Raw genomic sequence first — 26,036 nt, 5'->3', positions numbered from 1 at the left:
GATGTCAGTTCTCCTCTCATCCTAATCTGCATCCTCCACCATCAGTTGATCCCAGGATGAAGCTGGACCAGAAAGGGAGGAGAACCAGTGAATTTCAAACTTTTTCATACAGTTAGTAGCCTATAAAAAGGCATTTACATCCTGTACAGCATTTGTAAAATAGAGGAAGACATCTCAAAGCCAAATCTGACTCATATTAGGGATTTTATCTCACTTGCAGGCTGAGTATAGTCACATTTGGGACAATATGCCTAGACATTACATGTACTGCATGCCCTACATTCCTATAGAGAGCTGCAGGAAACCGAGAAGCTGGTGCTTTGTGAAAGGTTGTTGTTATAGTCCAATGACAATGGTATTAACATCAATAGCATACTAACCCAGGGGGTTGTCTTCAGATGTGTCTGGATCTGATTGGACAGTACTGCAGAGTCGGACAGATTCCATTCACTTCAAATCAAGAAGCAGCTGCCTAATATTCAGTTGCGGTGTTCCGCTTTAAGATGCCCTCCCCGGACCCTTTCTGTGTTGCCCAATCAACCCCTTTCTAAGTCACCTGATTCATAGGCTACACTGCCATTTTACACATGAAGTTTAAGTGAGAAAAAAATGAATAATCGACTACCTAACAACAACAAAAAAAACATTTGTAAAAAGACTAAATGCATTCAGAATAAACCATATGGAGCACGTCAATTAAAGGACATGGAAAAACGAGGAGGAGTCACTGCTACAAGACCTCGACACGAACAGAGGGGAGCTTGAGAGAAAATACATTCATATGCTATTTTGTAACGTCTTCCAAATTAGTCTAGCCCCAATCATAACCAGAGAGAACGTCGCGTGATCACCGGCCGAGGATTGGTAGGCTAACTAATCAATGATTGTCTCTCTCCTGATGCTCAATTGTATTCATGCAGGCTGCTGTTGCGGCTGTACACTCTAACCGGAATCACAATTGGAAAGCTATTACGGGGATATATTGTAGCATCGCGACCTCCGAACGAATCATTCTGAGCTGATATTGGTGTCGGTCGTTTGGTTTAGGTTTTTATATTTGTATTTGTGAGGACAATTGGATTGCCATTTCGTTGACTGAATGTAGCCGTCAATTTTATTTGGCCGCCGTATGAATTCTCCCATCGGATTCGCGTCAGTGTACGTTTTTGTTTTCAGACGGGCAGTTTGTTTAGAGGGCACCCTCTCTATCACAGCTGAAGACAATTTGATTTCTGATTCCCCAATCACTGCTTTTGGAATATGTCTGGACAGTCTATCACGGATCGGATCGCTGCGGCTCAGCACAGCATGACCGGATCCGCTATAAGCAAAGCCGTCTGCAAGGCCACGACGCATGAAGTCAGCGGACCCAAGAAGAAACACCTTGACTGTAGGTTAAGTACACCACCAGTGCACCGCCGTTTCTACATATTAGCGGTAAAAGCATTGGTTACATTGAATATTCAAGACGACCTTTATTTGTCGTTATGTACATCATGTTTGGTATGGCCAAGGGTTTATCGAAATGATTCTATTGGGCTATGAATAATTGCGCATCATCGGCTTCAACAGCTCAGTAGTCAATCATTATCATACAGTGTCATTATCCTACGGTAGTCGATGGTGTTGTAGCCTGAACACGATGAGACAAATATATTATTATTACGGAGTGTCATACAAGAAAATCAATAAAATGTATTTATAAAGCCCTTTTTACATCAGCAGATGTCAGAAAGTGCTGTACAGAGAGAGAGACCCGTCCTAAAACCCCAAACAGCAAGCAAATCAGAAGCAAATGCCCACATAGCCTACTACACTTTGTTCATCATTGTATGTAGTAATTTTTTGTTATTGTAAATGTCCCTTTTTATAGGCTATGAAAATGTTCATGGCAGCGTAGGTTTAAAGAAGCACAATTGGAGTCAGTCTACCTATTGCAAACCGTTTCTTAATTTCCTACTGAGTAATAGATGAAAATGTGTCTAATTTAGGATTAATACCTTTAGTATATTGTGGTGTATGTAGCCTTTGAGTTTTCTCAGCTACTTCAGTTTGTGATGAGCTGGTGTCCATGGGTCATTCATATTTATTCAGTGGCAGCAGTGTCATAGACCATCTTGAGCTCAACGTGTGTGTTGATCTGTGTGTGGGAATGTGGAACTGGAGCAATTATTGGGTTGAAAGTGTTTTCTCCACATTTAACTACTGATGGTTAGGTGGCTTTATACCCAAATGATTACATGACACAGTCAACATTGTGTCCCTCAATCAATTAAGATCAGTCAGTCCGGTTCTGGGCTGCAACAAATGCCATAGACCCAGAGGGTTATTGGTTCAGTGAAACAAGGTAGGTTCGTTGGGTCCCAGGTCTCATCATGGGCTGCCAGTTTGATTATTTTCTGGGGAAGGCATGTTTTAATTGTACAATTCTTTGCCCAACCTTTATCCAAAGTAATCCAATTGTGAACATTTTAGTCACCTTAGAGTCACGCAGAGTGGAATTACATAAGCTAAAATCTTGTAGTCATATAAACCTGCCATTTCTCTGAGTGGCATTTGGGAAGAATTTCAAATGTGATTTAAAAATGTGGTACCCGACTGCAATTTAGTTATTTAAAGAGTGTAATTCCTCTGGATTATCCCGGACGCCTTAATATTCCATTTTATGTTTCCTTTATGTTCCCTTTGAAGGTTTAGCATAAGCTTAGACTCCTCCTACAGTGAAATGTCTTGGAGGACTGACGACACAATCATATGAGGTTTATTTTGTTTATGACTGTCTGTTTTACAATCAGATTTCCAATTTGAAATGTTAATTGCAGGCTTAGTCGCTGTAATTTAAGGCATAATAAATTAGAGTTAATTCACTAGTAAAATAATGTCTCTTTTTGAAGGGTGTGAGGGGGCATGACTGTTTTCACTAACACTTGTATTCAGCCTCGCCATGCCAGCTTTGCCCTTGTGTGGGTGCAAGCAAGCTGGGTAGTGCTGGGTAGTGCTAGGTATCAGCAGCCTATCCAGCAGGGGGGGGGGGGTGGGGGCAAGCCATAGTGAGCCTCGATCGGTCTTGCTCATCGACGTCGCAGAGTGTTTGCATGAAGTTCAGCTCCCCCGACTCTGGTCCCACCCTGTTCACATCTGTCGCCCGTGCTCGCGTCGTCAAAATGGGCCTCCACCCACTTCGCTTCCATTGGGAATGAATGGTTTCCCATAGTTTCATCGCCCACGTCGTCTTCAGTGAAGAGGGAACTGTGTGCGAGTTGATCAGCCTCAGTGTAGTGTAGAGTACAGCACTTAAGTACTATCACATTTTTCTAATGTCACCGTTCTGTGTCGTCGGCAGACCTGATCCACTGCACCAACGAGCTGAACGTGAGTGTCCCCCACCTGGCTGACACGTTGTTTGAGAGGACGGCCAACAATAGCTGGGTGGTGGTGTTCAAGGCCCTTGTCACCACGCACCACCTCATGATGTACGGTAACGAGGTGAGTCACCCGCTGACAGACTGGCTTCACTGTTAAAAGTGGTCCTCTTGTCGCTCAGCTGGCAGAGCATGGTGCTCGTAGCGCCAGAACAGTGGGTTCAATTCACGGGACCACCCGTACAAAGAAAATGTATGCACGCACGACTCTAGTCACTATGGATAAAATAATCTGTTAAATGGGTTACAGTGTATTATTAGATGTTATTCACTGATTTAATCTTTCTTCTTACTGTTTATGACCATGCTGCCGCTCTCTCTCTCTTTGTTTCACCAGCGATTAATCCAGTATCTGGCGTCCAGAAACACACTTTTTAACCTGAACAACTTCTTGGATAAGGGAGCATTACAAGGTACTGTTGGGAATTTGTCCGTGGAAGCAATTCCACGCCACACTGTACATAAGTCACAAGTACAAAACAACATATAGAAACGTGCAATGCATGAACAAAAAAATGCCACAGTTCAAAAGTTCAAACCGTCGTTCCGAATGCGTTGCAGAGGTTTGGCTCTGTAAGCCACCAGCTAGCACTTACACGCATAGTAATACAAGTGCTCCCTCTCTGCCAGGTTATGACATGTCAACATTCATCAGACGCTACAGCAGGTATCTGAATGAGAAGGCCATGTCCTACAGACTGGTGGCTGTGGACTTCACCAAGATGAAGAGAGGGTAAGATGTCCTGCTTGTGGCTAGCGTGGAACACCTCCCCTGTGTCACACTAAGATGCATCAGTAAGCTACATCAGTGGAGACGGGTCTTAAATAGAGTCACGGTAACTCCGCTCAACTGGCCAACTCATTTCAGCAGCCACTTTGGAAATGGTGTGCCTTATATTGAGTTTCAGCATGATTGACACGGAGATGCTTTATCTGTTCGTGTTTTGTCCGTCGCTTGCCCCGTTAAAGCGGTCCTCTGTGCCTCTTGTCGACAGGGTCGACGGTGTGATGCGCACCATGACGGTTGAGAAGCTGATCAAGACTCTTCCGATCATTCAGAATCAGCTGGATGCACTGCTGGACTTCCAGGTAGGCTGCAGGGGTCCATGGTCTTGGCGTTGGTGGTCCTTAAATGAGCACGGGCAACGTGATGACCGTGAGCTGTCTGCATGAACTCTCAATGTGTGGTCTCTCGATCTGTTGTTTTCCCAGGCTAACTCTAACGAACTGACCAATGGCGTCATCAACAGCGCCTTCTTGCTGCTCTTCAAAGACTCCATCCGCCTCTTTGCCGCGTACAATGAAGGAGTCATCAACATGCTGGGTAAGTACACTCTATATCTGTTAGATAACTATGGTGCCGCTATGATGCCACTATGCTGTTTGTAAGTGTACGCTATATAACAGAAATAGCCCAAGTCCATTTTTTTTTCTTCTTTTTTTCAGTTAACCTATCTTCTTTTTTTTTGTACCCTAAAGAGAAATATTTTGATATGAAGAAGAACCAATGCAAAGACGCCCTGGAGATTTATAAGACGTTTCTGAACAGAATGACCAAGCTGTCAGAGTTTCTCAAAGTTGCAGAGGTAATGTTTTCCCTTTTCCACTTGTTTTGAGGAAAGGAAGGTGTCAGATCCAGCAAGAAGGTGGGGCTCTTCTCCCGGACCTCTGCTCCTCTCCCCCTTTCTCTCTCTCTCGCTCTCTCTGTTGCCGTGTGGTGGAGGCTAATGCTGGTCATGAATGCAGAGGTTAGCCTATTAGTGAGCCCGAAAAGCTCAAGGTGAAGGCCCCTCCATGTGCTGCCTGTTCTGATGCCTGCGTTGCATGTCTTAGCAAGAGGTTTCTCCCCCCTTACTCTTTCCTTCCCTTTCTCTCTTTTTCAATGATGAATGTCTGCTGTTATCCACGTAAAGTACGACTCGCAATTCACAAGGCCCTATTGCAAAGATAATCCGTATCTCTCTGTAGTTTTCTAATTTCTCGTGCATTCTTTTATTGAAAGGCGTTCTTGCTGTCTTTACTGATTTGGTAACTATTTGGAGGAAGGTTTGGGGTGATGGGGGTGTGTTTCTATCCAAAAACGGACTAACGTTGACTTTAAGGGCCCATTTCATTTACTCGTCTAACAATGTGTTTGTCATTTGTTCCCCAGCCTTTTTGTTGTTGTTGTTCAAAGTCAACATTAGTTGTGTGTTGCTGTTGTTTTGGATGTTTCTCACCTTGCAGTCACATGAGTATTACAGCCCAATGTACCCGGCACACCTGTCAGTGGCATTTCAGTGTGTAAACATTCATTTCAAACCCAAGTCTTCAGATCCTGTGCGTGAGTACGTGTGAGTACGTGTGTGGGCATGCCAATTCCCCTGCCTGTTGTCTTTTTGTTGTTTTGTTTCTAGTCACTGCATGGAGTAATGGATTCTTTGGTTTGATTCTTCTTTCTCCCTCCTCCACACACCTACCCCTCCCCCTTTTTTTATTCTGTGGTTGTGTTCGTTTGTTTATTATGTTTGGTTTTTGTTTGCCCCCCCCCCCCCCTTTTTTTTTTGTGACACAGCAAGTTGGAATTGATCAGGGTGACATCCCCGATCTCACACAGGTCAGTGGTGCATTTCATCTCAATATCTCCCATGTAGCTCCATTCTGAACGCTCCCATTCCCTACTCACCCTACAGGCTTCCAACCGCCCCCTCCTTTTCTTCCTGATTTTACCTCCCTCTCTCTGAGCTCTAGGGTAGAGAGGTCCTACTCCCCAAAAATGGGTTCCTGATATGTGAACCTTGGATTCTGCTGCCCCATATTTAGTTTCTTCATTTTGAAGATTGTGCAAAACACCGTCTTATGTCTTTCGGCAGATTTTTAGGTAGACCGATCCTTTTATGTCTTTACTTAGACTTGAGTCTTTTGTATAGTTGAGTCGCTTGTGTAGTTGAGTCGCAGTTTTCGAAAGTTGACCCACAAAACCATATTTTTTTTTGTTTGTTTGATTTTGAAGTGGCGCTGAAAAGTCAGGCACCTCTTCAGCCTCTGTCCTAACGAATATGGGCGTATGGTGCTTGTGTCAGGCCCATATAAGCCTTTTGTACGTTAAGGGATGACATCTCTTGATAGAGTTCAAGCTCTTGATTTCTCTCGCAGTTTAACTTTGCGTGGCTTCAAAATGAACACTATTTGTATATCTTTTTTCCCCCCGGAAAAGATGTCCCATCAAAATAGCTGTGGGGAGAGCAGTGAATGGTTTCTACCAAATAGGTTTCTGCAAATATTACTTGAATGGTATACATAATGCAATCCTAAGCACTTGCGTAACATCTGACGTGATGCTACAAACACTGATTGAAGCTTTCTTCAATGACACTAATGGTGTTTCCCTCCACAATAAACATGAACAAATGTTTCTGTCAATTATGTCATGTTTGCAGTGCTTATGAAGATCTTCTGTATCCCTGTTCAACTAAATAGTAACCCATGTCTTTACTGAGCTGTAGATTTTTTTTTTTCTTTCTGCTTATTTGAAACTTTTAGTATATTCTAGATTTCTCAGAAGAAGGATATCCAGAATTCTCATTATTCTCTTATTCCCCCAAAATAAGTATATGGAAATTCTTATTTTTGCAAGTTACTGCACGTGTTAAGATTGCATTCTGTAATGAAACGCAAATGTTGGGTTGAAACATGGGTATCACGTGTGGGGAATTGAATTCACTGATCCTTGGTTTATTTAACCATCATTTTGTATGTCTTTATAAAATACAAAGTTAATTTCCCAAGTGCGTGTACCTCATTTTCATCAGACGTTTTGCCTTTCTGTGAGTTAACTCGTTCGGCTTCCAAACCTTTTTGAACTAGACACTACAGCTAATGACCAAATTTGACCGTCTGCTAGTAGAATTTCTACTCTAACATGTAAAATACATTTATGAAATTTGATATTCATGAATGAATAGTTACCCAAATGATTATAGGAAATGGAATCCATTGGTTAACTCACAATTTATGCACTGGGATGTGTGTGAGAGCATTTATACACACCTGTGAATGGGATTCTAAGCTCCTTTCCATATGCCAACAGACGATGTGATGTGTTCTGAACCCCACAGGAGCCGACACACTGTACAAATGACCTCCCAGGCCCGTGTACTTGCTTGCATGAGAGAGGACTGATCTGTGCATGTCTGGCTTGGCGCCAAACCTAATTATACCAGATGTATTGTCTTACGTAAAATACCTGCAAATATGGAGACTAGACTGAACATGAATAAAGCTTAGGACAATGTGCCACTTGGCCGCTGTGTGTGTGTGTGTGCGGGCGCGTGTGTCTGCGCGGGCTTGTGTCTGTGCGCTTGCGCCGGTGCCAAATGTCTGTGTGCCTGTACGCGAGTGTATGCAAATGCAGTGTGTGTGTGTGTGTGTGCACGCGTGATTGTTTTCCCAATTGTTCTACACAGTGCTATCCTCACTTGGTGCATTAATGTTTCTCCATGCCCACCCCCCAGGCCCCTAGCAGCCTCCTGGAAGCTTTGGAGCAGCATTTGGCCTCTCTGGAGGGGAGGAAAATCAAGGAGCTCTCCACAGCCACCAGGTAACCAACCAACAGACACGCGCACACACACAGATGCTAATGTTTCAGGCGTTGTGTCTGAAAGAGGCATTTAGACTGAAGCAGGCATTTCAGAACACTTGTCACTCACTAAAGCTTTGACAGGTATGAGGACGAATGTGCAAATGATGCTGTGCCAGTGTTCCACCCTTAGCTAGTATGTCATCTGGACTACAACGGCCATGCGGCCTCATTTATCCTGGATTTGGGAGTGTTTTAATGTGTTTGTGTGTCAGACCTGTCTACTATATGACAATTACGGCACGCAAGAGTCAGAAACGTTCGCCCCCCAAAAAGAATGAATTATTCATCAGTGGTCAGTCCCAGAATGGCCTTGTGTGACAGTGAAGTGTACGTGGTGGTCACTGATAAGCGCTGTGTGGTCTCTCCAGAGCTAACACCTTGTCCAGTGCTGTGTCGTCACTGTCCAGCACTGGAATCTCCCTCAGCCGCATGGACGAGAAGGAGGACGAGAACAGGCTCAAGGTCAGACAGGGTCACTGTACAGCAACTTCTCATTACAATGTTGATGCGCTACTGTATGAATGAGTCTGAATATATATTATTTTCTCAACCCTGTTTTACTGTCACTTTTTTTGCGGCTTGACTTGATGTTTGTCCCGGGCAGGACGAGGGAGCCAAGGTGATTGACGTGCAGACGCCGACAGTCTCCCCCAGCTCCCAGTCAGTGGGCAGTGCCAACGGCAGCAGTGGGGTCACAGACCTCTTCTCCAACTCATCTGTTGTATCCGTTACAAATAAGTAAGGCAGATCCTACGGTCTGATAATCCTTGTGCTTCAGTTAATAACTATGGGTATATTTCACACAGGTTGTTCAGTTTGTATAATATAACCTGTATGTATCTTGTTTTAAAATGGCAGGTGGTTAAATCACTTCACAGTATATTAGTTGGGTTATTAGTGGAAAGGATCTGTGAGCCACGTTAAAATGGATGGCTGAATGGCAGTGTTCCAAGTGGTTGGTCCTGGCCGCTGTAACTCTCTTCCTCTCTGCCCTGTGGCCTGAATGGGTCTGCTCTGCTATGATTTTTATCTGTCTCTCTCTGCTCTTGTTTCCCCAGCGTGCCAAATCTCACCAGTGACTTGTTCAACCTCCAGCCCACCTTCAACCCGAATATCCAGACCACACACACTGTGCCGTCTAACAACAACGCCTGGGGAGGTGAGGGACACAAAAACACATACTGACACACACACAGTATACTCTTGAAGACTAGTATTGTATTTAAAATTAAGGCAGATACATTGAGCATATTGTGATGAACAGAAATCAGTCACTGCAGGACATAAATAAGATATTAATTGATGTCAACCGCAACCTTTATTAGAAGAAATTAAATGTCCAGTTGTGTCCCCAATGCAATTTTTTCCTCTCTTCCCTGCTACGATACCTATCCCTGCTGGATGCCCTCTCTCTCTCTCTGATTGGTGAGTCAATATGGCTTGTAATCACTCTACTGGACAGCTGACAGGACTGAAATAGCATTACAATATGCCTGGGGCTAGGGTTATTGCCTGTAGCCTGATTCGCTCTCTCCCTGTGTAACCTGCAGCCTGTCTCTCTGTGACCTGAGACTGACTTTGACTCTCTCTCCCTGTGTGACCCAGGGAGTGCTGAGCGATTAACCATTTTTGTTTGTTAGTTGGGGTTATTAACCAGACCTGCCAACATGCAAGCATTTAGCTTACCAACTAAGCAATTCTTTGTCCATGAGATCAGAGTGAAAAGTATGCAGAAATGAATAGGGCCTGATTTAAAAAATATATATAAATTTATATTTTAATAAAAACATAAATCCACTGAGTAAATCTAACATCCCGATTCTCGAGCTGCAACACACATACATGTACAGTGTTTGTGTCAACGGACATGGAGATGAATACATCCTTATTCGTCATAGCTACCCCGTGTCTGCCTCCTGTTTGTTGTGATGCTGAGTTTGCCGACTGTCAGCTGTAGGTAAACACATGGCCAAATCCCTTTTCGATTCCGTGTGTTGTGGAAAGGTAAACACTAATTGTTTCAAGCTAAAGTTAGCGAACATAAGATGGACATTCAGTGGGCTCTAAAGTGCCAGCAGTTCACTCGCATTTGCTAGTGAAAGAAAATCAACACAAATACGACAAAATACCTGGTCGCATTTGTGCGAGTGTGATATACATTTTAATTCTGCGTCCCGTTAGTTGTATTTTCCACAACATTACGAGGATCACGCAATCGGATAGACTGTAATTATGATCCACGTCACAAAATGCATTATAAAAGTGTAATCAAAAATAAATTAAATGGAGTCGGCCGTTTAGAAGACTGCGAGATGATGCCTACCCAATGAGTGTCCGGTATTAGCTATAGAGGCAATGCTTTTAAAAATGCACTTGCACTAGAATTACAAGTTGAATCTCCAATTTACCGCACGCGTCTGGTACTCTAAAAAGTTGGACAGGGTTGGCAGGTCTGTTAAACAACTAATTGACCGATGTCAGTACTATTACTTGAATTCCATTGAGTTGTGTTTTATTTGTGAGCCCAGTGCGCGGTTTCTCTAGAGAGAAATCAAATCATTCCCGAGAGAAATAATGTCAAGAACTTACGTGCGGCGCTGGGATGAAGGGAGTTGTAGGTTTCACGAAGCAAATATTCAACTTATTTCAGCGCCAAAGTGTGGTAATTAACGACAATTGCCATAATCCATTGCGCCCGTCGTTTCCGGCTCAGACAGACACTGATACACTTTTCTGCCTGGTAAATTAGGATTCACACAGACCGCATGAGAGAGGAACGTACACGAAACAACGACAGAGAGGAATAGCGACAGTTCGTGAAAGTATGCGTTATCTACCTGGAATAACTAGTCAAATGATTGTCAGACAGCTCTGCAGCATACTTAGGCAGGCTAGTCTAGCTAAATAGGATGACTAAAGACAGTACAGTATGGGGAGCACAGAGATGGCGTTAGATCAGTGGTATTCAAGCCTTTTCAGCGGAGACCCCCCCACAATAATTTCTTGCAACTCGAAGTCACCCCACATCCGATGATGCAACCTTATAATCGATACATTTTGATTTTGAAATCAACAAATGACCTTCAATCAATTTAATTTTCTCGTCAAAAGAAAATAAAACCAATCAAGACATTTACTCAATACAATTATATATTTCAAATGATCTTCCTCAAACATTTGTATGTCGTCCCATACATTAATCTGTACGTGACCCGTACTTTGAATACCACTGTTTTAGATGGGCTGGCTGGGTGCTACTTCCTAAGCCGAGATGATGTTCTGAATAAAAAATATTAGTCATGAAAATGAAGTAATATACAGAACGGAAATATTGTATTTCATAGCAATTTTTCTCTTGATGCCTACCCAATGTGGACATGCCAGAGACTATGGAATATTTTCAATGTTTTGGCAATTGAATGTTAACTATTTTGGGGTTTGGAATTTTCAGTAAAAAGCTCTAAAATAATTTGTCATTATTTCATTTCCTTGATTCCTTTAAAAAAATAATCAAACCGAACCCACCTCAAAAAGCACTAATCACTCCGCATTAGCCAGACCTGACTCTCTCTCCCTGTGAGACCCGGAGCCTGACTCTCTCTCTCTCCCTGTGAGACCCGGAGCCTGACTCTCTCTCTCTCCCTGTATGTCTCTGTCCTCAGGTTTTGGGCTCCCAGGTGACCTGTTGAAGCCAGCTCAGCCCACACACATCCACAGCCCTGGCATACCACTGCAATCTGGGGGGAAGATGATGCCCACTGACCTGGACTCCTCCTTAGCCAACCTTGTTGGCAGTGAGTCCCCCCCCCTATTTTACATGTAGCTTTGCATATTATAACATTTTTCAGTAGTCATAAAATGGCCATACACAGTAATGCTCTGTAACCGCATCTGAACATGTAACATATCTTAATCGCTCATATTCCAGACTTGCAGTTCGGAGGAACACCAGCCAAAAAGTGAGTATATGATATTTTAAAAGGATCTGAGAGCACCTACAGTAATATATTTGGATGTAGCTATTCATCCGAGCATTTATGAATCCTGATCTAATCTGTCTTGCTCTAATGCTGTGGGTGTATTTGAACCCTGTGTTTGTCCATTAGGCCAGAGCCCCAGTGGGCCCAGCTGGTAGAGAAGAAGCCCACAGGAGGGACTCACTGGCAGTCCAAAACCATGTGCACCAGCCCCAACTGGAACCATCATGCCCCCATGGCTCCTCAACCTATGCCCATACCACAAATGGTGAGACATACACGCCTGGTCACCTTCACCAAATATAATACCGAGAACAAGCCAGTAGTGTACTTTTTCCTTATGAAATCTAGTAGCACACATTAGAAAACGCTATGATTGTCTGAAAATCACATATTCGAAAAATGGAAGTGGTTGTTGTGGCTCTTCCACAGGCGCTGGTGATTCTCATTTGCCCTCTTGTCTATTTGAATTCGTTTGTACTCTAATTATTTGTCTCTCCTCTTCTCATTTCGCGTTTCATCTGTCTTCTCTCGAAAAATTCCCACTGAATTATCCACCATCCATTCCTATCTCCATTTGCCTCGTTCCCTCAACCCTGCTGCAGAATGGAATGATCTATACTGGCTATGTAAGTACGTGACTCTGGCGAGGGAGTTTCTGCATTCTTCCACAAGTCCATTTGTCAGTGTGCTCTACTAGTCTTTGATTTTTCCGTTCCTTTCTCTCCGTAAGGCTCCGGCTCCAGTGGCTTTTCCTATGACGACACCTCAAGTGCCTGTTTACGGAATGGTAAGGAATGATCTGCACCCGTGGTACAGTACCCAGGTCTGACAGTCAAATCATATTGTATTTGTCGTCACGCGTCAAATACAACAGGCGCAGTAGACCTTACCCTGAAATGCTTACTTACACGCCATGAAGCCCTTAACCAAGAAATAGAGTTAAGAAAACATTTACTGAATAAACTCAAGGAAGAAATCTAATAAAACGTCACACAATAGGGTGGTGGGGGGGGAGGAATCTGTACACCAAGACAATTGATACCCAGTTTACATTTCGTCTCTCTCTCCCTGTTGGAGATGCCTCCTCATCAGATGGGGCAGATGGGTGGAGTCCCTATGATGGCACCACAGCATATGATGTACAACCAACCTGTCCTTCGGCACACCAATCCATTCGCTCCCATGCCAGGAGCCCAGGTAATCCCACTGTCCACTCCCCACTCCCCAACCACTTCTGGCATGTGAATCATGATTCAAGGCATCAGTTCCTAAGTATGTTAATCATAATTATAATGCTGTCTTTGCTGCTTTATAATGTCACTGTTTAATACTTAATTTGTCAATGCTAACTACTGTTTGTTTACCACTAGGTTCTGGAATTATTTAAGATCTTGTTACTATGAAACCTTTGGTATTACAGTACCCATTTTTTATTTTACTGAGATATTTATAATCGACAGTCTCGAGCCTTTTTAAAACGAGACGGATATTATTAAACCGTAACAGGCTTATTTTCCTATGCAGATGCACTTCATGTAGGACTGGGAGCATCTTACCATGACAGTAAAAGCAGAGAGACGAACCAATCCAGAACCAAATGCAACGCGAGGTGGAAGAGAGAAAGGAGCAGAAGACTGTGGTGGAGACAGACCGGTGATGTGTTGGTGTCGGTGCTCTTTCAGTGGCCTCCCTGTGGGATGGAACCTCTGTTACATTCTGCATCATGGCTGATATAAGAGTCCCATCCAAGTCCTTTGACAAGTCACAGCTCACATTCATTCTGTATTTGATTTGTTCATTTGAATGGGTATCGTTCAGACCTGTTTGAACCCATGCTATGACGACAGCTGCATTCCAGTTTGGAGCTTGGCCCCTTTGCAGTGAATTCTAGACAACTGCCATCACCCCCCCCCCCCATCAGTCAGTGTCAATGGACATCTCTTTCTCTGATAGTTTGCACGCACTTTAATCAAATGTGAACTTTGCCACGGGTGTACATACGCATTGTCCAATTAGGATCTCATACAAACCACTACAACACTCCTACGTCTTTTCTCCCCAATGTTCATGTCAAGAGTTGCGGTAGCTACCGTTTTCATGCATTTCAATCGATGTTCACCAATGTTTTGGAGTCGACTCCATATTCATTCCATTTTTTGTTGTTTCACAACCAGTTATAGTATTGGATAAATGGCTTGGAGACACATGGTTTGTGTATGCGTGTGCATGTACAGTATATCTGTCTGTGTTCATTTGCGGTGCACTCTCTAAATGTACAACCGCTATTGTGTCATGGTTCCTGTGAAAGCCATGATCTGCGTGGCGAGGGCTGCCCACTGTACTCTTGTTTTTAAACGGTGTGCTCCATGCCAACATAGACCTACGGTGTACTCCTATGAAAGAAGTGAAGGCGGCCCACTCATTTCATACGGAACCGTCGTAGGTCATGACACGTTCTGCCTCTGCCGTTGCCACCTGTTGTTCGCTCTGCTCGGTGCTATTTGAGGTTGTTTTTTTTAAATACGTGATCCATGTTCCTTTAGCTACCACAACGGAGCATGGAACTTCCCGTCATCACATTTCGATTCTGCTCTTTGAAACAGACACTGTCCTTGTAACGATCCCCCCCCCCCCCCATGTCAGTGAGTAAACGTTGGGAGAGTGTTCTTTGTGTTTCTTCTCGTATCGCTCCAGGTCGATGCCCAATGAGTTGTCGCATGTGTCATTGTTGTGTTTCTGAGTGGCAGTGTGTTACGGTGTAGCTCCCCACCAACCCCTGGAGAATGTTGTTGAGGAGCTCGTTTCTGAGAGACTGCTTCGCGAGACAGTGAAACTGACAATCGCTCCAGTAAGTCAGCAACTATCTGCCACGCTCCAACTCCAGCCCCAGAGAGAGCCCTAGCTTGCTGTCCTGGACATTTTTTTTTGTTTGCCGGAGGGCAGAGGACAAGCGAGGAGGAAAGTAGAGAGATCTGTAAATGTGATCGAGGGTGATGTCTGTCCAGAAACTCCCCGGTGTGCGTAACGGTGACAGACAGACGACATATGTAGCACAAACCCTGGAGGGGGGCGAGCGTTTTACTGCACAAACCTAAAACCATTGCTGGGATGTACAGTCAAAGGGGCTGGGGGAAATCCTTGTTTTTCTATTTATTGTGTTTCTATATGTCCATGCCCTTCCCGGTGCGATAAACAGGGTAGTGTTCCTCAACGAGGCCTCCCAGCTTCTGGTCCTCCGAGGTCAGTGGGGGTCACTGAAGCCATCCAGGCCATCTGGTAGTGTCTATTTAGCCATGAGTAGTCGAGTGTCGTAACGTGTCTCAATACAAGTCGGTCGTCTGTTAGATTTGCTATAGAGCCTCTCATTCTGCTAATCATGGGCTCTGTCAAGACTACCGCATTCCCACGCCCTGTGACCGGCTTACATTTTGTAGATGTTCTTTGAAACGTAATTCTGTCTCAATGTCAATTGAATGCTTTTATGCAAGTTCACGCTGTCCCATAGACCAATTCTGACTGTTACGCTGTCCTCTGTATGTAACCTTGTATGTTTTTTGACATGTGCTCTCTCTGTAAGTGATAGCCCCATTGGGAGACGGGGGTCGTTTATTGCCCGTGTCTGTGGTGCGGGTCATTGTGCTTGGCGGTGTCATGGGGTGTACGTCTGTGATGTTTGTGTATATCTTGATGGGGGGGGGGTTCAACAGTATCACAACTGGTCTACCAAGAGTGTCTTCATTGTGGCAGTGGACACTGTCCTCTCCGTAACAGGAACATTTTGCACCAAAGTCATCAAGCGCAGCTTTTTCTCCGCGGTCACATTGCTGATATCCAATTTGGAGGAATTTGATTTCAGCGACAAGTCTCTTCTTGCATGATTAGTGTTGTCTTTTTCTATTGACTTGTGTGCCCGGTAAAGAGCATGATCATATGTGAAATTTCACTTACCGGTGTGTTTGCAAATGTTTAGGAATTTCTCCATGAGATTTTGACTTGCCTCTTTTTACATTAGCGTTCATAAATGTGTGTCCCACCAGATAACTTTTTTTTGCATTTGAAATGCAATTCAAAGCTCCTATCAAATACCTATTCAGTTACGAGACCACACATTTTGTGAAACATGAATATAAATGCTATGCATCACCTAGCTAGCTAGTCATTCAAGTCTTGTAAACCCCTCCTTGTTAAAACGTTGCTATTTTCAATACATTTGTTGAGCGCTTGCTCTTTTTTCTTTTCTGAGTTTTTGGATTTCTCCAAGTATGTTCAGTCTTGTCCCTCTTCCATTGGATCACGTCATTCTCTGCCAATATTGGTCATCTTCCTTTGCGCTTGCAGTGGAAAATCTCGCTCCCTGATCTTTTAGCCATTGAAAGATGTCAACGTGCATTGTCACTTTTTGCCCGATGTACTCTGGCGATGTATAATGTACATTTATGCATATTTAACAATGAGCACAGTATACCTATCTGTTGGTTACTGTGTTCTACTCCATATTGCCCATCTGAACTTTTTTGTCTTTTTCCCCCCTTGTGATGAAACGAAGCATTGTCCAGGATGTCCTGTTTTTGGAAGTGAGGCTCCATACCTTGTTGTTGTTGAGTACATCAAATGGATTGATAACACAATACACTGTATTGTCAAAGCTAAATTACATTGTTATAAACAATTGGTTTTTCTTTTTAAATGCAGAGGTTGTTTTTGGAAGACAATTGAATAAAATGTCATATGTTGCTCAGGTTATGTCGTTATTTTGCAGTGGTCCTCATCGTCCTGCTCATTGTACCTTTCATCAGTGACCGCTTGTTGGTAGATGTGCAATACAGGTAATCACCTTGACAGCGAATATCGGCAGGTTAAAGCATCATTCATACTCATGAATAATTGTCAGCCAACTCATATGATGCAATCTATGAGAGGGCCTTGAAGCACTGTCACTCATAAAGTGTACAAGATGAAGATTGCCACTATACTGTATTAATCAAATCCATACAGTACACCTGTCACATCACAATAGGAAAATTCTAATTTTCAAAAGCAGCACTACCACTAGTGTTGCGACAACCGCTCACTGACAGTCACAGTGCACCATCTTTATGGTAAGAAATATCTACCTACTGTAAATAACAAGTCTGGAAACCTAGCTTCATTTTCTTCTGAGAATAATCTGCCATATCAGAGGAAGTTAGTATTTAAAATACTGGGACCCCTCACAGCGATTGTTCATGTCAGGCACAGGCTTGCTGGGATATATCAAAACAAATTAAACTCCATGATGAAAAGGTCGGGTGACTAGATAAAAAATCAGCCTTTCTCAGGTTCTGAGCCCTACTACAGTATGTGTTGCTGTTAGCTAATTGGAGGGCACAGACTAATAGAAGCTCATTGGATGGCACATGCACCGCTTGGCAAGAAGTCCTGGGCGTAGGTGCACACAGCTTTGCAGAGGTAGGTCATAGTGCCGTAGCGGCCACTAGGGGCGCTGTCATACAGCAGCTTGCAGATCCCATTGGAGTGATCTTTCTCCAGAAGGGTGTCGTCAGCCCCCAGCACTTTCTGCAGAAGAGGGGAATATGGACACAATGTAAGGATGACATTGCAAAGACGGCCCGTTGTGCTATTTAATGTCCTTTAACATGTGGGGTTTACAGGAAATGTAACTGAATAACAAGCACAATAAACAATGTAAAATAAACATGGTCCACTGTGAAAATCAATGCTGAAAGAACAGCGGTCTGTTTCGCCAGCAGAGGTGAGACTACCGTATGGCCACTGACTGACCTGGTCGTGGTAGAACATTTCACTGGCCATGTGGACTATCTTATCTACATGGACGACACTGCCGATGCTCTCCAGCTCCACCTCGGCCAACAGGGTGAGCACCAGTATGGCCTCCACCAGCAGCTGGCGGTACTCTGGCCGGGGCACGCGATTCAGCACCGTCTCCACGTGCACTGCAAACTTGATCTCACCGGGGGTCATCTGTGATCAACAACCCCCCCAGGGGAGGTGGATAGGAAATAGTGCATCATGTGTGATATTGAAAAAAATCTGGTTCAGAGGTGAGCATGTGCTTGAATGAGTACAGGAAGGTGAAATAATTTAGATGAAGGAGTAACGTGAAGTTGATGTGGCTCAGCCTGGAGATCTTTTAGGGCGTACCTCTCTTGTGGTTGACGCTGGGAGAATGCACCCCACAATAGATAGACCGTCACACTGAAAAATAAAGTAGGGCAATTACATCTATGAACCAGGTAGAAACAAGTTTCACGGATGCTAATTATACATGTACCAGCTAGAACAAAGTGTTTGGCCTACTGTGCAAAAGAGTACCAGCACCTGTCACCCACAGCATCTCACCTTCTGGAGGATGGACCAGACCTTCTGGTAAAAGCCAACAGGGACTCTGTTGAGGGCTCCGTCTAGACGTCTCCTACGTAACCACTGGCCATGGCGGCTGTCTCTCAACGCCATCTTTTCTGTTGCGCTCTGCAACGACTCGATGGATGGGAGTCTGTACCGCTGGAGCACACCAGGGGAAAACTTATAATTAAGCTTTCTCTTCATTGTTAGATCGTATAAAACCACCTGAGTTTATCACATAATATATATTTGTGGTATTGTATTCCCAGAAGTTATGTACAGTACCAGTCAAAAGTTTGGACACATACTCAATCAAGTTTTTAATTATATACAGTGCCTTGCGAAAGTATTCGGCCCCCTTGAACTTTGCGAACTTTTGCCACATTTCAGGCTTCAAACATAAAGATATAAAACTATTTTTTTGTGAAGAATCAACAAATGGGACACAATCATGAAGTGGAACGACATTTATTGGATATTTCAAACTTTAACAAATCAAAAACTGAAAAATTGGGCGTGCAAAATTATTCAGCCCCCTTAAGTTAATACCTTGTAGTGCCACCTTTTGCTGCGATTACAGCTGTAAGTCGCTTGGGGTATGTCTCTCTATCAGTTTTGCACATCGAGAGACTGAATTTTCTTCCCATTCCTCCTTGCAAAACAGCTCGAGCTCAGTTTTCAGTTCTTTCCACAGATTCTCGATTGGATTCAGGTCTGGACTTTGACTTGGCCATTAACACCTGGATATGTTTATTTTTGAACCATTCCATTGTAGATTTTGCTTTATGTTTTGGATCATTGTCTTGTTGGAAGACAAATCTCCATCCCAGTCTCAGGTCTTTTGCCGACTCCATCAGGTTTTCTTCCAGAATGGTCCTGTATTTGGCTCCATCCATCTTCCCACCAATTTTAACCATCTTCCCTGTCCCTGCTGAAGAAAAGCAGGCCCAAACTATGATGCTGCCACCACCATGTTTGACAGTGGGGATGGTGTGTTCATTGTGATGGGCTGTGTTGCTTTTACGCCAAACATAACATTTGCATTGTTGCCAAAAGTTCAATTTTGGTTTCATCTGACCAGAGCACCTTCTTCCACATGTTTGGTGTGTCTCCCAGGTGGCTTGTGGCAAACTTTAAACAACACTTTTTATGGATATCTTTAAGAAATGGCTTTCTTCTTGCCACTTCCATAAAGGCCAGATTTGTGCAATATACAACTGATTGTTGTCCTATGGACAGAGTCTCCCACCTCAGCTGTAGATCTCTGCAGTTCATCCAGAGTGATCATCGGCCTCTTGGCTGCATCTCTGATCAGTCTTCTCCTTGTATGAGCTGAAAGTTTAGAGGGACGGCCAGGTCTTGGTAGATTTGCAGTGGTCTGATACTCCTTCCATTTCAATATTATCGCTTGCACAGTGCTCCTTGGGATGTTTAAAGCTTGGGAAATCTTTTTGTATCCAAATCCAGCTTTAAACTTCTTCATAACAGTATCTCGGACCTGCCTGGTGTGTTCCTTGTTCTTCATGATGCTCTCTGCGCTTTTAACGGACCTCTGAGACTATCACAGTGCAGGTGAATTTATACGGAGACTTGATTATACACAGGTGGATTGTATTTATCATCATTAGTCATTTAGGTCAACATTGGATCATTCAGAGATCCTCACTGAACTTCTGGAGAGAGTTTGCTGCACTGAAAGTAAAGGGGCTGAATAATTTTGCACGCCCAATTGTTCAGTTTTTGATTTTGTTAAAAAAGTTTTAAATATCCAATAAATGTCGTTCTACTTCATGATTGTGTCCCACTTCTTGTTGATTCTTCAAAAAAAATACAGTTTTATATCTTTATGTTTGAAGCCTGAAATGTGGCAAAAGGTTGCAAAGTTCAAAGTTCAAAGTTCACCTCAAGCTGAACCTCGACAAGACGGAGCTGCTCCTCCTCCCGGGGAAGGACTGCCCGTTCCATGATCTCGCCATCACGGTTGACAACTCCATTGTGTCCTCCTCCCAGAGCGCTAAGAACCTTGGCGTGATCCTGGACAACACCCTGTCGTTCTCAACTAACATCAAGGCGGTGGCCCGTTCCTGTAGGTTCATGCTCTACAACATCCGCAGAGTACGACCCTGCCTCATACAGGAAGCGGCGCAGGTCCTAATCCAGGCACTTGTCATCTCCCGTCTGGATTACTGCAACTCGCTGTTGGCTGGGCTCCCTGCCTGTGCCATTAAACCCCTACAACTCATCCAGAACGCCGCAGCCCGTCTGGTGTTCAACCTTCCCAAGTTCTCTCACGTCACCCCGCTCCTCCGCTCTCTCCACTGGCTTCCAGTTGAAGCTCGCATCCGCTACAAGACCATGGTGCTTGCCTACGGAGCTGTGAGGGGAACGGCACCCCAGTACCTCCAGGCTCTGATCAGGCCCTACACCCAAACAAGGGCACTGCGTTCATCCACCTCTGGCCTGCTCGCCTCCCTACCACTGAGGAAGTACAGTTCCCGCACAGCCCAGTCAAAACTGTTCGCTGCTCTGGCCCCCCAATGGTGGAACAAACTCCCTCACGACGCCAGGACAGCGGAGTCAATCACCACCTTCCGGAGACACCTGAAACCCCACCTCTTCAAGGAATACCTAGGATAGGATAAAGTGGTCCTTCTCAACCCTCCCCCTTAAATGATTTAGATGCACTATTGTAAAGTGGCTGTTCCACTGGATGTCAGAAGGTGAATTCACCAATTTGTAAGTCGCTCTGGATAAGAGCGTCTGCTAAATGACTTAAATGTAAATGTAAATGTAAATGTTCAAGGGGGCCGAATACTTTCACAAGGCACTGATATATATATATATACACACACACATGTTTTACTATTTTATACATTGTAGAATAATAGTGAAGACATCAAAGCTATGACCTAACACATGGAATCATGTAGTAACCAAAAAAGTGTTAAATCAAAATATAGTTTATATTTTTCAAAGTAACCACACTTTGCTTTGATGACAGCTTTGCACACTTTCCTCTTGATGACAGCTTTGCATTCTCTCAAGCAGCTCCATGAGGAATGCTTTTCCAACAGTTTTGAAGGAGTTCCCACATGTGCTGAACACTTGTTGGCTGCTTTTCCTTCACTCTGCAGTCCAACTCATTCCAAACCATCTCAATTGGGTTGATGTCGGGTGATTGTGGAGGCCAAGTCATCTGATGCAGCACTCCATCACTCTCCTTCTTGGTCAAATAGCCCTTTCACAGCCTGGAGGTGTGTTGAAAAATAAATGATAGTCCCACAAAGTGCAAACCAGATGGGATGGTGTATCGCTGCAGAATGCTGTGGTAGCCATGCTGGTTAAGTGTGCCTTGAATTCTAAATAAATCACAGACAGTGTCGCCAGCAAAGCACCCCCACACCTCCTCCTCCATGCTTCACGGTGGGAACCACACATGCGGATATCATCCATTCACCTACTCTGTGTCTCACGGCGGTTGGAACCAAAAATCGCAAATTTGGACTCGTCAGACACAAGGACAGATTTCCATTGGTCTAATGTCCATTGTGCGTGTTTCTTGGACAAATCAAGTCTCTTATTATTATTATTATTGGTGTCCTTTAGTAGTGGTTTCTTTTCAGCAAGGCAAGCAACCATGAAGGCCTGATTCACGCAGTCTCCTCTGAACAGTTGGGATGTGTCTGTTACTTGAAGTCTGTGAAGCATTTTTTTGGGCTGCAAATGCTGAGGCTTTTAACTAATGAACTTATCCTCTGCAGCAGAGGTAACTCTGGGTCTTCCTTTCCTGTGGCGGTCCTCATGAGAGCCAGTTTCATCATCGCGCTTGACGGTTTTTGTGACTGCAGTTGAAGAAACTGTCAAAGTTCTTGAAATGTTCCTGATTGACTGAACTTCATGTCTTAAGGTAATGATGGACTGTCATTACTCTTTGCTTATTTGAGCTGTTCTTGCCATAATATGGACTTGGTATTTTACCAAATAGCCACCCCTACCATGTCACAACACATCTGATTGTCTCAAACACATTAAGAAGGAAATAAAATCAACAAATTAAATTTTAACAAGGCACACCTGTTAATTGAAATGCATTCCAGGTGACTACCTCATGAAGCTGGTTGAGAGAATGCCAAGAGTGTGCATAGCTGTCAAGGCAAAGGGTGGCTACTTTGAAGAATCTCAAATATGAAATATATTTTGATTTGTTTAACACTGGTTATTACATGATTCCATATGTGTTATTTCATAGTTTTGATGTCCTCACTATTATTCTGCAATGTAAAAATAGTAAAAATAAAGAAAAACCCTTGAATTGTCACGACTCCCGCCGAAGTCGGCCCCTCTCCTTGTAGGGGCGCGCGACGTCACCGGCTTTCTAGCCATCGTCACTCCATTTTTCATTTATCCATTTGTTTTGTCTTGTTCCCTGCACACCTGGTTTTCATTCCCCAATCACACTACATGTATTTATTCCTCTGTTCCCCCTCATGTCTTTGTGCGCGATTGTTTTGTGTTACGTGTTTATGTTGACGCGCTTTACTGGTATGCGTTTATTCCGTGTTCTATTTCACGATGTATGTCATTGTGTTTATACAGTATTACTGTGACTGTTTGCGCGTTTTCACTTTTGCTTTGGCTGGAGGTTGACGCAGTGACGTCCATCTGTTGGTTAGAAACATCAGGCTTCCTGTTAAGGCAAGGGCTGATAAGGTTTTTACTGCTAACCTACAAAGCATTACATGGGCTTGATCCTACCTATCTTTCTGATTTGGTCCTGCCATACATACCTACACGTACGCTACGGTCACAAGACGCAGGCCTCCTAATTGTCCCTAGAATTTCTAAGAAAATAGCTGGAGGCAGGTCTTTCTCCTATAAAGCTCCATTTCTATTGAATGGTCTGCCTACCCATGTGAGAGACGCAGACTCGGTCTCAACCTTTAAATCTTTACTGAAGACTCATCTCTTCAGTGGGTCATATGATTGAGTGTAGTCTGGCCCAGGAGTGTGAAGGTGAACGGAAAGGCTCTGGAGCAACGAACCGCCTTTGCCGTCTCTGCCTGGCCGGTTCCCCTCTCTCCACTGGGATTCTCTGCCTCTAACCCTATTACAGGGGCTGAGTCACTGGCTTACTGGTGCTCTTTCATGCCGTCCCTGGCAGGGGTGCGTCACTTGAGTGGGTTGAGTCACTAACGTGATCTTCCTGTCTGGGTTGGCCCCCCCATGGGTTGTGCCGTGGCGGATATCTTTGTGGGCTATACTCGGACTTGTCTTAGGATGGTAAGTTGGTGGTTGAAGATATCCCTCTCGTGGTGTGGGGGCTGTGCTTTGGCAAAGTGGGTGGGTTATATCCTTCCTGTTTGGCCCTGTTCGGGGGTATCATCAGATGGGGCCACAGTGTGTCCTGACCCCTTCTGTCTCAGCCTCCAGTATTTATGCTGCAGTAGTTTGTGTCGGGGGGCTAGGGTCAGTTTGTTATATCTGGAGTACTTCTCCGGTCTTATCCGGTGTCCTGTGTGAATTTAAGTATGCTCTCTCTAATTCTCTCTCTCGGAGGACCTGAGCCCTAGGACCATGCCTCAGGACTACCTGGCATGATGACTCCTTGCTGTCCCCAGTCCACCTGGCCGTGCTGCTGCTCCAGTTTCAACTGTTCTGCCTGCGGCTATGGAACCCTGACCTGTTCACCGGATGTGCTACCTGTCCCAGACCTGCTGTTTTCAACTCTCTAGAGACAGCAGGAGCGGTAGAGATACTCTTAATGATCGGCTATGAAAAGCCAACTGACACTTACTCCTGAGGTGCTGACTTGCTGCACCCTCAACAACTACTGTAATTATTATTATTTGACCATGCTGGTCATTTATGAACATTATAACAGAACATGGCCAGGATGTTCAAATCTCCACCCGGCACAGCCAGAAGAGGACTGGCCACCCCTCATAGCCTGGTTCCTCTCTAGGTTTCGGCCTTTGTAGGGAGTTTCCTAGCCACCGTGTTTCTACACCTGCATTGTTTGCTGTTTGGGGTTTTAGGCTGGGTTTCTGTACAGCACTTTGAGATATCAGCTGATGTAAGAAGGGCTGTATAAATACATTTGATGATCATTGGGTGTGGATACTGTCGGAAGATGTGGGTCTGAGAAAGTGTGATGTCATCAATGTATGTAAATGTTAAGTTGTCTTTTGTTTTTGCTTATGTAAAAAATTAAATCCTGTGATTTGACTCGAAGAGGGCAGTCCATAAGTGCAGGCGAAGGATATCAAGGATCTGGAAAGATTCTGTATGGAGGAATAATCCAAGATCCCTCCCAACGTGTTCTATAATCTCATAAAACATTTTAGAAAAAGGCTCAGTGCCGTCATCCTCGCAAGGGGAGGGTGCTGGAGTATTGAAAACAAAATCTCTTTCCCTGAGCAATTGTATTAGTATAAAATAATATATATTTTTTTACATACAATATGGCTCAGTATTTGTATTGTATAATTTACAGTCTTTTTTTGCGCATCTTTATAAAAGGGTGGCAATCATTTTAGACCTGGCATCTACTGCCATACCCCGTTCAAAGACACTTAAACATTTTGTCTTGCCCATTCACCCTCTGAATGGCACATGTGCACAATTCATGTCTCAATGGTCTCACGGCATTCTATACTGATTTGAAGTGGATTGAACAGGTGACATCAGTAAGGGATGACAGCTTTCACCTGGATTCACCTGGTCAGTCTGTCACGGAAAGAGCAGGTGTTCCTAATGTTTTGTACACTCCGTGTATATGCATACGTGTACATGTGCATGCTCAATCTCTACTTTCTGTACTCACTGACCCAAGCCACTCACCCCTGATTCAATGTTCTCGATGTCAAGGGAATGCACTGATAAGGACTGCAAAACACAAGGTAAAAAGGCAAATCGATCAGCGGGCACATTAGTACGTCTTCAATGGTATGTCTGTATTGATTACGTAGATCACCATACAGTTGGAGGCTGTTGGATCTCTGTCATGTTTACTGTTTCTGTATGCAGTCATACATAACACAGTATAGTGTCCTCACCAGCTTCCTCACTTTACTCTGATGTTTGCTCCCGCCCACACTCTTAGAGTTAGGCGAAATATCCTGGATGGCAATGGAGTCTGTACCTGTTGCACCCGAACGCACTGCAAATATACAGTGGAAACAATGATCCACTTAAAATAAAGAACACCACAGACAAAATGGCTACTTGACAAAATACAATTAAGATGAAACGGAGAAAACGTACGTGCTGGTTTTTGAGCAGCTCTCCGGTAAGCTTACTAATATCAACGATGATCGAAGCCATTGTCACTCACCACTCTTCATCAGCCCAAACTCTTTCCCACTGAGAATGTGGTGCAGGAGGTTCTTTAGCTCTGAAGGGCTCATGTTCATCAGGCACTCCGTGGCCTCCTCGCCTGGAACACGCACAGAGAACACACACTTATTTCTACATGTCCCCTCCTCTGACCTTACACCTCAAAGAGACACATCACATATAAATGATAGAAATGGTCGCTTTAAAAATGTGCCCGACTGTCTGCAAACGTCTAATGTAGTAATGCCATATAACAATAATGGAAGGAACCATCACTAAGATCAATCTGAAGGTTGTAACATCTGACCCTCGCAT

At 44.0% G+C, this 26,036-nt stretch overlaps 2 protein-coding genes across 6 annotated transcripts in view; one reads left to right on the top strand and one right to left on the bottom strand.

The window, feature by feature from the left end:
- Nucleotides 1-561: 561 nt before the first annotated feature.
- On the top strand, nucleotides 562-16,756 carry LOC135550271 (phosphatidylinositol-binding clathrin assembly protein-like). 5 transcript variants are annotated; one of them, XM_064980926.1, is made up of 19 exons: nucleotides 562-1,390; nucleotides 3,344-3,486; nucleotides 3,760-3,835; nucleotides 4,053-4,155; nucleotides 4,418-4,511; nucleotides 4,635-4,746; nucleotides 4,902-5,008; nucleotides 5,977-6,018; nucleotides 7,916-8,001; nucleotides 8,412-8,505; nucleotides 8,648-8,781; nucleotides 9,102-9,202; nucleotides 11,721-11,837; nucleotides 11,972-12,002; nucleotides 12,150-12,288; nucleotides 12,626-12,649; nucleotides 12,754-12,810; nucleotides 13,101-13,220; nucleotides 13,530-16,756. In XM_064980926.1, exons 1-19 carry the CDS (start codon nucleotides 1,261-1,263, stop codon nucleotides 13,560-13,562), a joined length of 1,743 nt encoding a protein of 580 aa, XP_064836998.1. In that variant the 5' UTR covers nucleotides 562-1,260; the 3' UTR covers nucleotides 13,563-16,756. The 5 variants fall into 5 exon arrangements, with proteins under 5 accessions (XP_064836998.1, XP_064837000.1, XP_064836997.1 ...); XM_064980928.1 differs by having other exon boundaries at nucleotides 11,706-11,837; nucleotides 13,116-13,220; XM_064980925.1 differs by having other exon boundaries at nucleotides 11,706-11,837.
- A 75-nt stretch (nucleotides 16,757-16,831) lies between these two features.
- The window catches only part of LOC135549125 (phosphorylase b kinase regulatory subunit alpha, skeletal muscle isoform-like), a 30,977-nt gene continuing 21,772 nt past the window's right edge, over nucleotides 16,832-26,036 (bottom strand). Inside the window, exons 26-32 of the mRNA XM_064979173.1 lie at nucleotides 25,720-25,821; nucleotides 25,442-25,545; nucleotides 25,227-25,271; nucleotides 18,384-18,545; nucleotides 18,186-18,239; nucleotides 17,805-18,005; nucleotides 16,832-17,579 (exon numbers count right to left, since the gene is read on the bottom strand). Of these exons, the coding sequence (XP_064835245.1) occupies nucleotides 17,406-17,579; nucleotides 17,805-18,005; nucleotides 18,186-18,239; nucleotides 18,384-18,545; nucleotides 25,227-25,271; nucleotides 25,442-25,545; nucleotides 25,720-25,821 (842 nt within the window). The 3' untranslated portion in view covers nucleotides 16,832-17,405. The remainder of the gene's footprint in view (nucleotides 17,580-17,804; nucleotides 18,006-18,185; nucleotides 18,240-18,383; nucleotides 18,546-25,226; nucleotides 25,272-25,441; nucleotides 25,546-25,719; nucleotides 25,822-26,036) is intronic.

Source organism: Oncorhynchus masou, chromosome 12 (assembly GCF_036934945.1).
Source record: "Oncorhynchus masou masou isolate Uvic2021 chromosome 12, UVic_Omas_1.1, whole genome shotgun sequence".
In the NCBI taxonomy this organism is placed as follows: Eukaryota; Metazoa; Chordata; class Actinopteri; order Salmoniformes; family Salmonidae; genus Oncorhynchus; species Oncorhynchus masou.
This window is presented reverse-complemented; position numbering and strand designations above follow the sequence as displayed.